Source organism: Haemorhous mexicanus, chromosome 3, assembly GCF_027477595.1.
Source record: "Haemorhous mexicanus isolate bHaeMex1 chromosome 3, bHaeMex1.pri, whole genome shotgun sequence".
Lineage (NCBI taxonomy): Eukaryota > Metazoa > Chordata > Aves > Passeriformes > Fringillidae > Haemorhous > Haemorhous mexicanus.
In genome coordinates, this window is record NC_082343.1 from 23,317,296 (window position 1) to 23,332,260 (window position 14,965).

The 14,965-nt window shown below is 40.9% G+C and overlaps 1 protein-coding gene across 2 annotated transcripts in view; it reads right to left on the bottom strand.

The window, feature by feature from the left end:
• The window catches only part of RPS6KC1 (ribosomal protein S6 kinase C1), an 85,630-nt gene that overhangs the window by 52,996 nt on the left and 17,669 nt on the right, over positions 1-14,965 (bottom strand). For both annotated transcript variants that reach the window (XM_059841066.1, XM_059841065.1), the window contains exons 5-7: positions 14,265-14,358; positions 10,472-10,531; positions 9,300-9,662 (exon numbers count right to left, since the gene is read on the bottom strand). In XM_059841066.1, the coding sequence (XP_059697049.1) occupies positions 9,300-9,662; positions 10,472-10,531; positions 14,265-14,358 (517 nt within the window). The remainder of the gene's footprint in view (positions 1-9,299; positions 9,663-10,471; positions 10,532-14,264; positions 14,359-14,965) is intronic.

The window sequence follows — 14,965 nt, forward strand, 5'->3', positions numbered from 1 at the left end:
AGTCATGGCGAAGATCTGCTTCTATCTGGATGATAAAGATAGCCCTAGTTGCCACTTGCTACTAACACAGACACAAAAAAAAAGATAATAAAAATCAGTAAATCATTATATGTAGCACCCACCCAGGAATTCTAGATATTCCTTTCTTTGTGCCTGACCTGTTCCAAATCATCCCCTTTAAGGTGTTAAGAGGTTTTCCTCAGCAAGAGTTACTCTGTCAGGGCAACACAGGTGCACTCCCTACTTGAGTAGGTAGTTGGCCAGGACAGGAATATTTTCACAGAAAAAGTAAGGCCATAAAGTTACTATTACCTGTCCCAATCCTCTGTGAGCTCCTCTTCCTGCTTTTCTCTCAGACTTACTAAAAATATATGTGTGCTGCCTTCCTTTAAAGAAGATATCAGAAGAGATTTGCTCCAGGAAGGAATATCCTCTTACAGAACAAGATACAAGGAACTTGTACGAGACTGCCTGTTGTGCCAGCCCCAAACTCCACGTTCTTAACAATTTAAACAGTAAAACTTTCTCTAAATACTGAAATCTTCAATGAGACATTTATAATTGCCAAATCTAACAGCTATAATACCATTTTTTATTTTTAAAAGTTTCTTTATCTTCTTCACAGTCTTCCTGCACATATCACCCAGCTGGATTGCTGAATTTTTCAAAGAATTGCTCTCTATAAAAATGCAAGGGAGTAAGCCTTAAAAGATTTATTTCTTCTCACAATGAAAAGAGGTTTAGCAGCACCTTCCTTATTAGTGGGTAGCCCAGCTGTTATTTTTGCCTAATTGGTTCAAGAGGACCTCTGTTCTTCTTAGGGCAAACACTTCTTACATCATGTGAAGCAGACTCCTTTGTCCATATTAGCCAAACAAAAGCTCAGGCACACTGTAAGTGACAATGCGACTCATAATCCAGCACGGGTTTGTGATGACTTTGGACACTGTTTTATAACCCCAAAATTTATTTCAGGAAGGGGAAAAGCTGCTGATTTTGGAACGAGTCTCCACCAACTTTCACAGGAGGGTGGGTAACCTTTAATTTTCAAACAATTACTTAAGTGGAATGTGGCAGGTGCTGGGGTAGACGGATACTGCAGCATCAAGGAAAGAGCTATAGATTTAAGCAGCAGGTGGGGGCTTGGAATTGTGAAATAAGACCACTACCTCATCATCTCTAGTATGCTTTACATTATATTAACAGCGAGTTACTTTGAGGTGCTGATCAAATTCTGCAGCTGAAAAAAACCTGTAAATATTAAATAATAAGACAAAGGTTAAGCCCATTATGATAAAACAGCTTGAAGTGATCTTTTTTCCTCCTTTTATTTTTTCTTAACATTTTGAGAGAGCCAAAATTTATTAAGATACAACACATTTATCAGAACCATTCTTTCCTGCTTTTCTGAAGATTCAGGACAGTACTGCACTCTATCAACCAAGAAGAAAAAGCCATTTAAAAGTTAAACCTTTCACACTAAAGCACAAATTTGTGACAGTGAGTGAACACCTACAAATTCTTCTTCCAACTTTCCAGTGTGCTGGTAACTATTATGTCCATAAGTTGCTTACATCATCTTCCCTGCAGGTTGCCCGAGACCCTTAGAGATCTGTATTTCCTATGAAGTTGCCACTTCTGCATCCTGTAGAAAACCTACAGCTACACACCTGTCATGTAAATGTCTAGGTAAACATCTCTCTAGGGAAAAAAAAATGTTGGCACATTTGCCAAAGTTAAGATTACACAGAAGAATGGTGTGGGTGAAATGTGTTCGAGTGACCAGTAAAGAAGGAGTCAGTAACACTGAAGAAAAGAAATGTAACTTGCCAGAAATACTAACCAACAAACATCTGCTTCTAGATAAACTCACATGTTAAATTCACAAGGTGGTAGTAGCTTTTCATGGGCATGTACCTGGAAAAAATAAAATGAATGCACCCAGTATTTCAGGGAGGAAAGTCTTCTTAACTTCCCATCCATCTGCTGGTACTTGTAGGCTTAACTGTAAGGCATTTCACCAAAATAAGACTTAATATGACAAATATTCTTGTATGTTCTTCTGTTGATCCACTTCAGAAGGCAATAAACCCTACAAGTGTTTCAAGACAGAAGGAGAAGATATATTCTAGTGATATTCTAGCACAGAGGAGGGAACAAAATGGTGGCAGCAGCAGCAAGTCCTCCAACACAAGCACCATTGGAACAAGGGAAGAGCAATGACAGTCAGAGCAAGGAAAGGTGTTATCCAGGCCACCACCATGAGAGAGAGGAAATTTCCAACTTCTCTGCACTTCTTCACAAAAAGAACAAGTTCAAATTAGAATTAGCATTCACAAACATCCCTTGCTTCAGAGCAGAGGGAATCCAGGCCCACAGACACCTACCTCTTTAAGTGAGAACAGTTTACTGCAGGGGAAAGAAAAGGAAAAGGCAGATTAAAAAAACCCAATTATGAGATTCATAAATCCTGACAGTCTAATACCACTCATATTTATGTATTAAATGCAATTCATATGTACTTTTATATACTGCTATGGGGAAATGGTATTTTTCCCCGAGCATTCACAAGAATCTCTAAAACAGAAGAGCCAGCAGCAGGCCTTGTAGAGATCAAACCTATACTAGTCCTAGACAGCTCTGAAGCTAAGGAGGCTATTTTAAGATACTGGAAGAGTTAAGAGGGAAAGAGGACAGGAAAAGAGAAAAGGAGGATGTGAAAAGAGAGAAGCTGTATATGCAAGAACTGTTTGGGAGAGAATCAGAGCACTGATTATCATGCAGCATCATGCCCTTAAACCTTTCTATGCAATTTTTTCTATTCCAGCTAGTAATTTGCCTCAATTCACCTACAGTGCCTAAGGCACTGAATTCTGCAGCCAGAGACTTCAAATTTCTTACCAGCGGACAGCAGCGGCACTGCTGTAACCTAATCAGTCTGCCCTGTGCTACCCTGCATGCTGCAAGAACTGTGGCAGCCCTACTGGGTCTTCTGATGGGAGGCAGAAACCCCACACAGCTACAGTCAAAAAAAGATTCCTGCACTTTGCAGCTAAGTGTTGTGGCTAACAACAGCTGAGATAAAAGGCAGCGCTGGCTGGAAGAGATGTCTGTCAAAGAGGCCAGGCACAGGCAGAAGCCTGGCAAGGAACTGCTGTGAGGAAAGACTCAAATCTTGGAAAGGTCAGAACAGCACCAAGTCAGTGGAGCTAACTGTGTCCCAAGAGGGAAGAAAAATGAGATTTCTAAGGCTCACTTGGTCATATATTTATTAATTCTTTAACAGTCAACTGCTAAGTAACCACATTCAGAGTCATCTCTGCATCACACCCTACACACTGGGTAGGGTGTGATGCAGACAGTACTACAATTCACTTTTACATGTATTGCAAGGCTCTAAGCTCTGCAGCATGTACTAAACCTCAGACCTTTATCAGCCTCCTGGTGCAGACAAGTCCTGCAGTTTAAATGGAACTTTGCCTTAAGTGTTCCTTTACATAGCCAAATCTGGCTGTATTTATACAGTAATAAGTTTCTGGCATTAACTACATGCATTAACCATACTTTACTGGCTCATGCTGTATTTTACTGCTTTGCCACAACAAGGTGTCTAAACCCAGCAATTCCACATAGGGAATTACATCACCCAGGCTAGTCCACCCAACACCTACTGCACAGTGAAGGATCCTACAGAACTGGTCTGCTCTGAAGCTCTGTATGGTCTGCAATGGGCTTGAAAGACAACACATTCCAACTAAGAACAGTTCATAGTCCATACTAGCATGTGTTTCAGCATCACTGGCAGCATGGTGAGATATGACTTTTTTTTTAACCAACAACAGTATTCCCAACATCCATTCTTAATCCAGCTGCTTGTCAACAGACAAGTCCCGTCACAAACTTTTCTTCTGAAGCAGCAGCTGTGATTTCAAGGTTGTATGAAGCACTAGGAGAGAGGGAGCACTTTTTATCATTGTTCAGAAAACTCAGCCCAAACAGTTCTACAGCAAACAGGTTGAGTGATAATACACCATAGGAACACAGAAGCCTAAGGTCAAATGGGGGGAATGACACTTGCATCAGTCATCCCATCACCAACCTTCCCTGTGGAGTTCAGCACAAGTCTGAGGGTTTCCCTGCAGACATCAGCTCACACCCCAATATTCACCTTCTCAGAAAACAGGTCTGTTTTCAGTGTCTTTCCTTAAAGACACTGCCACAACCAGACACATCTGCTGGATAGCTCAGAAACTGTTAACATCAATGAGGAGCACTACTCAGAGGCCTTCATGAGTGAAAGGAATTTAAAATAGCTACTGTGTGATAACAGAAGTTGTCTTCACAAGTGCCATTCAACAAACAAGCAAAGGAAGCCAGAAATGCGCTGGTGGAACGCCATGGCTGTTTCCCTTTTCATAAAGTACTGTCTTCTTGGCATTCTGTCAAGCATGCTCCTGTTTGCATCCCTGGCTCCATCACAAGTTCAAATCATAGCCCATCATAATCCCAGTAATTAGACACAAGTTGGTTTGTTTTCAGTATATCCAAAAATATCATCTAGTTATCCAAAGTATTCCCAGCATTTCATTGTATATGCATTTCTGGGTTAAAAGTCAAAGTCATTTTAGCAAGGTTCCAGTAATTTGTGTAATTTTTGTTCCAGCTCTGTTTACTGGATAAACATTAAAATAGCCTGGTGCAGTGCAAAACTGACATTCACAGCCTGCTTTCAAAGACACCAGCAGCTTATTCGGAACTTGTAGATCCCTAACACAAAACAGAGATACCTGGAAAACAGCTTGTGGCTGCTGACACTCCAGAGGCACCACATACTTCACGCAACAAGGTTCATGCTGCCTAAACTAAATCAATATTCATTCTGCCCAGCCACAGCTGCTACACAAGTGAAAATAAACATCCCAAAACTCTGACGGAGTAAATGGGTCGTCTCCCTTCAGATGTTAATGTGCAACATAGACAGACCAGGAATGAACACATTTGGTTTCTAAAACACATGGAAGAGATCCTGTACTTTTCTACATGAATTAGGCTGCCCATATTGTGCAGCATTCTTGCTTCTTCACATGCCTGAAGTTATTGAAACACAGGAATAAGCAGCAGTGTTAACTCTGTTTATCACACACCTCAGACTCAGATCCATAATGGATATAACTAAAGAAAGGCTGCTGTTGTAAAAAGAGGAGCAGTTTATACAAACAGGACTCCTTTATTATGAAAAAAACTCTCCATAATTTCAGCCTCGTGATCTGCTTCTTCCTAACATAAACTATGCCCTATACCAAAGTCAGGGAATGCACTACTTTGCATAAAACAGAGTTAACTTCCAGCTAGAAGTTGGTGGCTTGCTATAGATTAGTGCATTTTTTTCCATCTCTAGGCCTGAAGCAATGCACTGACCTCAAAGTGCTCTGACATGCTAGCAAAACAAAGGAACAGCTATAATTGTGAGCCAAAGTTTCCATCAGTTAGCATACTCAGTATGCTTAAAAAGGCAGAAAACCTTGAATTCTAGAAGGTTTCTGCTCCTAGAGAATTGCTGGACCATCCTACACAACCTGTCTTCCAAAAGCTTCCAAACCCTGCATGCAGCAATGCCCAGAAAAGACAAGAGGAGCAGCAGCATTGGTACATATTCAGAAGGAAAAGTAAATTATGGCAGCTACTCCCTGTCTACTACTGAGCTACTGCAAGCAAGGCAGCTCTGGTGTACATGAAACAGGAAGGCACAAAAGGTGCAGTTCCAGGCCTACACTGCCAGTCCAAGATTTCACTCTCCTTCCCACTGACAACTGGTTAATACTAAAGAGGAGTATGGAGCAGAAGTAGGCCAGATATGTATAAGGAGCAGATGCCCAGAGTCCAAGCTATACACCAGTCTCTGAGCACGCAGGCAGCAGTCTTTCTCCAAGGGACACAAATTTGGTCTCTTGGCAGGACTACAAGTAGGACATGAAAGGATTTAGTACTAAACTCTGCAAGAGACTAGCAAAAGAAAATACATGTGCACCTTGCCCAGAATAATTAACACCACTGTACATCTGAGAGCATGTGCACAGAGCTGAAAACAAAGTCAAGATGGCCATTTCTCAAATATACAACACCTGCCTCGCCCAACACTAGTGCCAGCCACTCCGAGGGCTGGAAAGTCATCAGGAACAAAACAGGCTCAAGTGTGCTCAACTGCCTTTAGGGAAGCCACCTACCTCAAACTAACCAGCACAGGTCTATAAACCTGCAGCACTGAACTTTCTTGAGCATGGTGTTGTCGAGGCAGCCCAGAGCAGCAGATCTCGGGCTGAGCCTAAAGGCGCGACTGGAGCCAGATACAGCCTCACCCCTCAGACCCAGCGAAGCAGCTCGCAGAGGCGCTGCACCTGAGCGAGGGTCGGTCTCAAAAGCCAAGCTGGAAGCACAGAGGATGGGTGGCATTCCTTCCCCCATCTCCGCGCGCCGCTACAGTCGCCCGATTCCAAGTCTCGGGCGGCAATTTCTATTTCCTTGCCGCCACCTCGTGGCCAAAGTGCGTATTCCCGTGTCACTGCGTTTTCCAGGGAAAAAGCCACCTGCGGCCCGTTCTGCAGAGGCTGCGCACAGAGACTGCACTGCACAGGTGGGTAAGGATCGATGAGCGCTGTGTTTCACTCTCAGCTGTTACAAAGTCTTATTTACACTGAAGAGGTGCACAATAATCAGTGGCAGACGACCAGAAGCGTTTTGTAATAACTGCACCAAGCTTATCTTTGAAAGGAGTATGTCATTATCCGTGTGAAATACATAACTAGGGGCGTTTAAATAACAAGTGATTAGGTAGAAGCTTTGTGGGTTTTTACTGCAATATACATTAAACGTTCACATATTTATGCTAAACACACTGCCTTCACAAAGCAGATAGATTAGGAAGTTTTGTTTGGGTTTTTTTTTGGGTTTTTTTACTGTCCTCATAGATGGGGAGATGGCACATTTTTAGGAAGACATTTGGACCAGCCCTGCCATCATGAAGAGGGCAGCAGTGTCTCTCTCTGCCAGCTTTCATAAGCTTCAAGGAGAATGGGACAAAATGAGCTGTATCTACCCAAATCTAGTGTGAATGCCCAGAAGAGAAGGAATATTCCTTCACAGCCATGCAGGGTAACACAGAGAAATGAAAAAATAGCTGGCTGCAAGGAACCACCCTGTGAACAATTATCCCAAAGGATAAGATGCCACCTAAAATGCAACTCGTTCCCATTACTCCCTCTTCTGTGCTATACAGAGGCAATGTCAGGAACTGCAAAGAAAAAGGTGCTGGTGCAGGTTACATGTTTCTTCATCCATCAGGAACACTGACACACACCACACAAGTAACCATCACTAAAAATTTATTAGTAACACTCCCACTGCACTGAGTGGCATCAAGAAAATCAGGCAGAATATCACAATTTTCTAAAATTCCTTGAATTTCTTCCTAGCCTGAAAAGCAGGGATAAGTGGGTGATAGATATCTGAGGCAGCCGGAACAGAGGCTGGTCAACAGCAAAGAAGAAAAAAATCCTTGGAGAAAATTTTGGCAAATATAAGTAAGAAGTTCAACCTACTCTGGTTTAACAAGTTCATATGCATGAGTTGAGCAAGTCACCTACATGCAAAGAGTCTTCCATAACTTTAAAGCAAATGTATTACCCTAAGGATTACCACGAATTCAAAGCCAACATGTTTAACCACTGCCACAACTCAAGTATACACAGTAATTACCACAGCAAAACTGATGTGAAATAGACTGACTTGTTTTCATGCCCTAACAGTTTGAAACTGTTTAATAAAGAAAGCTTTTGAAGTTGAAGTTTTGAACTGTCAGTTCAAAACAGCATCATGGCAGCCTTGCATCATGGCTGGCAGACAGAAGTGTTTATGACAAAATAGGATATCCTTCAGAAGATCACAACTGAATGGCCCACAGGTCTGTGAAAAAGTGTATTTGCAAAGAAAGAATAGCTGGGCTCTCCAAAAGAAGACTGCCAGCATATTCAACACTAAGAATGAAAAACATTTTGACAACACAGGCAAGGAAAGGAAGGATGCTATTGAAAAGCCACAACAAGCAGCAAAGCAGCAACCCTACTGACATCACTGAGACTTGAAAAGAGGTGGATTTACTTTTGCCAAAAAGTATAAGACACTTTAAGCAAAGGCTATGCACATATCTTGGCTCACTCCTCTAGTTCTCATCAGTAACCTACCCATTATTTTTTGCCAGGCCCCATTAAATCAGCTCAGCAGGTAATTCCATTGCTAGAACTGTTCAGAAGGTCTGGACCACTGCTGTGCATCCCACTGGGATGCAGCAAAGGCTTCTTGCTTGTGTGTTTGGTACATTCATGTCTAAGTCCATATCTGGAGCAGCAAAATGCACCCGTGCTGTACACTGTCAAACAAAGGCACAATTCTAATCTCACTGATTTGATCTGTATGGGACAGAAGCACAATACACAGACCCTGAATTCACTCCAGGAAAGAACAAATCTTTCCCTGTACTTTATAGTTTTAAGCCACTGTTGGACAAAACGCAGATTACATGAGGTTATCACTTGAGATTCTCAAGAGAGAGAAAGGAAAAAATTTTCTCCCTTACTGACAAGGTGCAAGGAGGCAGAAATTTGCATGTAGTTGCACCCGGTCTATTAACAACAGGATTTGCAGACATATATTGACAGACCAAAGTCTTTTGAAAAGGTAAAAAAAAACCCTGTTCTCCTCTAGCAATGCAAGCATGTAAGTTTCTATGCATCCTTTAGCTAGAAAAGGAGAATAGTTTAGGAAGAAGCAAGACGCTGTGAGACAAGAGCAATTCTAATCCTTTTGTGATTGGGAAGTTAACCTGAGTCTGCCTCTTCCCAAGCGTAAAATGGGGATAATTAATCCTCACTTAACCATGTAAATTAAATAATGTTTCAACAGAGCTGCAAGTGCCACATATTAATTAATGGCTAGGCAATAAAAAGAATAGAGGCAAAAGTGGAGCACTTTGCTACTTACCTGCAAGTTGAAGGTTGTGCTGCAATTCTAACAGAAGAGATATTGGGCACTTGGAAGATGAGACCCTAAATTATTATTCAGTCTTAGAAAGGTTTCTCTCTCTCTCTCTCTCACGTGCACACAGCTATCAAGTACATGAAAACCAAGCACATGTAACTCTGCATTTCAGATTACTTCTTTGCAACGTAGTAAGCTGATGTTTGCCATGGAAGTTTCATAAACAACCATTAGCAAGGAGAAGACAAACATCATGAGAAGATCCATACCTTGAACACCTTCCAGAAGCAGATCAACCCCCTTTCTATAAAAGCTTAAGGCAGTTTCATAATCTTCCTCCTCCTCCTTCTTCAAGGCCAGTTTTATTAACTCGCCTGCTTTCTCCAAGTAATCTTGTTTGCCTGGCTTGGATTTTAAACTTCCAGTAAACAAACCATGGCTTTCCTTTTCTCCTTCAGGTTTGCTCCACTCCTGCTCAGATGCCAGCGTGCTTTGGACTGGGGGTTCAGAAGTAACACAAAGGCCAGCAGCTCTACTGGGAGAACTTTGGTTGGATGCCATTCCATCATCTACCTCAGCGAGAGAATCTACATCGACTGTCAGAGAGATCAGGTCACTGTCACTGGAGAAGCCTGGAAATCAGAAAGGCATCCATTACTCTGGATTGCTCATATACCTTAGGAGCCTTCAAAATTCCTTATCCCATTCAAAGATTTAGCTCTTTTCACTTACACAGTTTCCTCAGAATACCCACAGAAATTCCCTGATTGCAATGCTGCCTCTAAAAAAATTTTAGTACCTATAGAAACATATTTTTAAAAATTAATCACAAACTCTGAATAACAACCAGTCTTCATTTCAGTACTGGAAATGAAGAGACCAACATCTAACACCCAACTTAAACTTGCAAAGCAGGTCACCGTTGGGCTCCCAGAAATTACAAAACTAAACCTGTGTGACTGCTATTAGAAAAGTCAACCAGCAGGAGCCAAATTACTGTTGCAAGAAATCCCAACATACTGTTTATAATCAGCAAGATGAAGCATCCTCAAAACAGTAAATTAGGAGTTTGAATTAACACAGAGCTACTGTCAGCTTACACATCATGCAGCGCTCAGCTCACATGTAATACATATGATCTTTCTTTGTTGCTAGCACATGGTAAAATAAATTAACACCTCTTTCATCACTCAAATCTGAGCTAACACTTTTTTTTTTTACATTTGCCATAAGTCACTACACCCTTACTGCAAACTGACCTTCAGTAACTAAACCACAGGTACTTTTCATGGTTATTTGGGAATAAATGGCAACAATGCTATTTTACATATATACCATTTCATTCTGTAAGGATTATCATCCACAAAAGGCATTCACTCAATTAGGGTTTTCTAAAGATTTCATTTCCACAAATGTAATGGAGACAACTTCTAGATCTCACCTCCACATTCCGACTGGCTCGTAAGTGTCACATCATCAAGCCCACTTAAATCCTTTCGAACTGAAAAGAAGGACAAAAATGTTTCTGACACCCATGTGTACAACAGATAACAAGTTCCTTTGCCATCAGAATGAAAATACATGACCCTCCTATAAGTAAAAGTATATAACATGAAACTGCTCTTTGACTGCATATCAGAGATACCCATTTGTTAACACACCATTAAAAGTAGGTATTAGGTTTGCCATTTCTCATTGCTTCCAAGATTTAAAAACAAAACACAGGTCCTTGCTTGGACAGGGAATTATTCAAACCTCACACTCCACATTTCAACAAGAGCAAGACTATAGTCCCTCTCTCTCTCTGCTCTGACGATTTATGGCTAAGGAGACTTAAAACAGGAAAGCTTTCATAGCTGGGACCTACACACAAAGGGAAAAAAAAAAAATCCAGCTTTCAGTCTCAAAAACGTCATTCCAGAATAGTACTCTACATGAGATATATGGAGCAAGCCACAAATTTGGCAGTGCCACCTGGATATCAAGTAGCAGTTTGTTTTATCACCTTGGCACATGTACCCACTGAGGCAATAAAACAGGCAACAAGGTCAAGACATTTAGCTGTTTGCATGCACAGAGAAAGTAAATTCTGAGCTAAAACCTGGTGTCTGCTTTCTCCTATATTATTGTCAGAGTGATGAGTTTAACCACATTTCCAGGTAACATATTCTGACTCATTTTCAAAAAGTATGTGGCAGCAGCTAGGAGCTGACTCAAAGGCAACTAACTCAAACTTTCTTTCATATTTTGGAGCTGTAAAGTTATAGGAATTTACAATTTAGGGAAGAGGAGTAAGAAGGCCCTAAAGAAATGCTGCTTTTCTAAAATCCAGCAGTTCCTTAACATGAGTGAGAGAAAAAAGACATGAAGGACAACAAATTTCCAGCCATTTTTTGTCTGAAAAGCAAGGGACAGTGACACTTAAGACACTATACTACTTGAGAGGAAGGGACAGGGTGCACAGAAGACAATGTTCCTGATCTTCTCATGGAAGGGCCATGAAGGGAAGTGTACAGGCAGAGAAGAAAACTGTGTAGCCCCCAATCCTGCAAGAAAGAAGGAAAACTCACAACAGAAAAGTTGGAGGAAGGCAGAGGATTCATTAGCATAATAATATGCTAATGAATAGCATAATAATGCATAATAATAATGGGCCATTCACCTGCTCAATTTAGGGGCAGCAATATCAAATTTGGGGGTGGAGAACTGAGCATTTATTAAACACCATTCAGAGGTATCAGGTGGCGAAAGCAGATCTGATTGATGGATGAAGAGTGCAGAGAGAAACCATGAATGGAAAAGCTGGGGGTTTTGGAAGGGTGTTCTGGGCCACCCATATGAATTAGAGATGAGTTAGAGCCCATCCACACAGCAGATTTCACATAGACTGAAGTTCCCCTCCCTACAGGCCAAACAAAACCACGTTTGCTCTTGTCTTGTAGCCAACTGGACCAAAGCTGTATGAACACAGCTAGCATGGCACAGAGCCTGAGCTAATAAACTTTTCTTTAGGTCAGGTTTAGAGCCTGGAGCTGGCACCACACAATAGTCACAGGTTTCCAGTCAGCTTACGGGGCAGGAAGCATCTCAAGTGCACAATATTATTTCTGGGAAGATAATGTGTACATGGTAAAACAGAAGGAGAGAGGAAAAAAAGAGAATGAAAAAAAAAATTTACTTCCTGATGAAGTTCTCTAAAGAATCTGGTAAGTTAATTCATATAGAAAGATTTATGATGAGGAAGTGGGAAATCTGAACATCCTCCAGTGTACTCAGAGAAGAAGACAAAGTGACTGTTTGTCAGGAATATAAGATGAGAATAATGATGTTGAAATTGAACACAAATCTCTGTACTTGTCTCTGCCTTGCCCAATTTTACCAGGTATCTGAAAAGTAAACACGGTTTCCAAAAACTGGTGGAAAGCCTGGGTAACCTGGACTCTTGAAAAGCAGATTCCTATGAAAGCATCAACTGCCACACTCCTTTTACAAGCAAGATAATAATTGCTTATTTTGGTACAAAAACATTTCTACTACTGTCAATTTGCATCTTCCACCATTAATGTGCACACCTTCTGCAAAATGAACTTTTGGAAAGAACAGATAAAATGAGAAAACACAACCCACCCTTGAAAGCAAACAGCAGCACCTTTTAAAGGATGGATTTGCTACTTCTCAGTACAACAGCTTGAAGGGGCAGTGCCCACGTGGAGGCCCTTGCATGCCCACAGAAAGTGACAGAGTGAACCAGCCACAGTTAACTGCCATAATCAAACTGGGAAAAATCAGCTGCAGGCAGGAGGCTGGGAGGAGAGTCAGGGAGAGGACCCAGGGCTGAGTATTGCCACTGCCATCTAGAGGTTTTAAAGACAGACGTTTCCTTCTGTCCACAGCCTCCTGCCCACCAAAATCTGCTTTCAAACATAAGACAATGTGAGCCTGAAGACACATAGGTTTTTAGAAAATATAACTCCACAAAATTCACATTCAGCATGTTCAACTCCTGTGCTCGTAGTTGTTCCAAGGATCCTGTAAAAGCCCTCCAGCCGATTCAGAAGGGTATCAAAGAATTTTTCTACTTTACAGCATTTTTTTCTTTTCAGTATTTTATCTGACATAAAGGAAGTGGTTTTCTTCTGCTAAAAATGAGGCCCTTGTGAATAATGAATAGAAACGTTCACATTAAGCACTTTTAGAAGCAGTCTATTTTATAGGGCACAGTGTAAAGTGAGTGCATTGTCAGAATCTGAAATGTTAAATTCCACAGAAATCATTAAAACCCTTTAACACTAGTTAGTGCTATTTATCATAACTGCCCTCTTCAACTAAACAACTACATATAAACATATATGTTTATATATAAACATATGTGTTATATATAAACACAAACCTATGTGGCTATATATATAAACAACAACAACAACTTCTATACCTTTCCCTTCACAGAAGTAAATATTGTGGGGACATCAGTTCATTAACGTCATAGAAGGTACTACAAAATAAAATGCAAAGCTCACTTCCTATGTAGAACATGTTGTACAACTAAACACAAAGTTATTGACACAGAGAGATCCCAGTGACAAATCATACAACCTCACGTTAAAAAAATTAACCAGCCACTGTCAGAAGACAAAACCCATGTTTTGTTATGCAAGGATTGTTTTATCAAAGCAAATTCTGTGCCAGACTGATGAGATCCCCTCCTAAATAGGCCTAAAAAACGTTTGTATAAGAATGTGGATTTATAGGAGCGCTAAGCAATTCCAAAGGAAAAGTTAAGAGCTGAAGACGAATTTCATAGAAATCACAAGGACCAAGCATAACTCAGAAATACATAAATATCTAAAAGATTGCATGGTACACAGAAATGCTTAAACTGACTCAGCCCAGAGGCAGGCAAGAAGCTCCAGTACAGTATTTATTGGGGCTGACTGACCCTTCCTTACAGCTCTACTATTATTCAGTGCAAGTGAACTGCCACTAAAAGTGCCACTAAAATTACTCTACACGTGGTATCCAAGTCAGCATGTACACCTTTAGAATAAAACTTCCAGAGGTGCAGACAGCTCTGCTGAGCCCAATTTATCTCTTGCCAATCCCAGCTCAGCATTTTTGCTGTAACAAGCAAACAAAAACTGGAGGCCAATGCTCCATGAAGAAATCTGTCACTTGCCATTTACGAGCTGCTTTAAAACAGATCATGCTATGAGGTTATGTGGGAAGAGAAAACGAACCTTCAGAGCTGCAGTCAGACAGGTTGTCAGTCAGAAAGTCAGACAGAGGCTCAACAGGACCAATCAACTCAGAGCCATCATGCACCTCTCCACCCTGAAAAAAAAAAGAGGCAAAGGAATTACTCAGCTGCTGTGCTCTATGGAAATTCTCACTGTATAGAAGTGATAGCCAAAATGATATTTCCTAATCAGTGAGTGCTCCATTACTTTAGAGTTAATGAATTGAATTAAACTATATAAGCCTTCAAAATTTAACAAGGACTTTCAGTTAAGCTATGTTTGGTTGCCACAGACTGACTAGGTATCTAAATATTTAGCCTACTGCATCATCAGAATTTTGAGCCACATAGACATACACACCCAAGTCTAACAGGGAGAGAATAATAATGCTCCTGATCTCTTGTGTCACATATAGTCTGTGCCCTTCAGTGGTGCTCCCAAGCACAGGACTGTCCATCATACTAATGTCCCACTCATGACCCACTATCTTGAGTTCAGTCATAGATGAGACTTTACAAAGATACAGGGAGGACATTCCTCTCCAAGCCTTAAAGGAATCAAAGCTAAGAGAAGTAACAATAGCATTAGAAACCACCTAAACATTTCCAGTGTTTTCTTAAATTTCTGCTTCACATCTCAGGTGCACACTTTCCATGCCATTTTAACAAAAAGTGCACCATTTTCAACATCATATTGCAAAC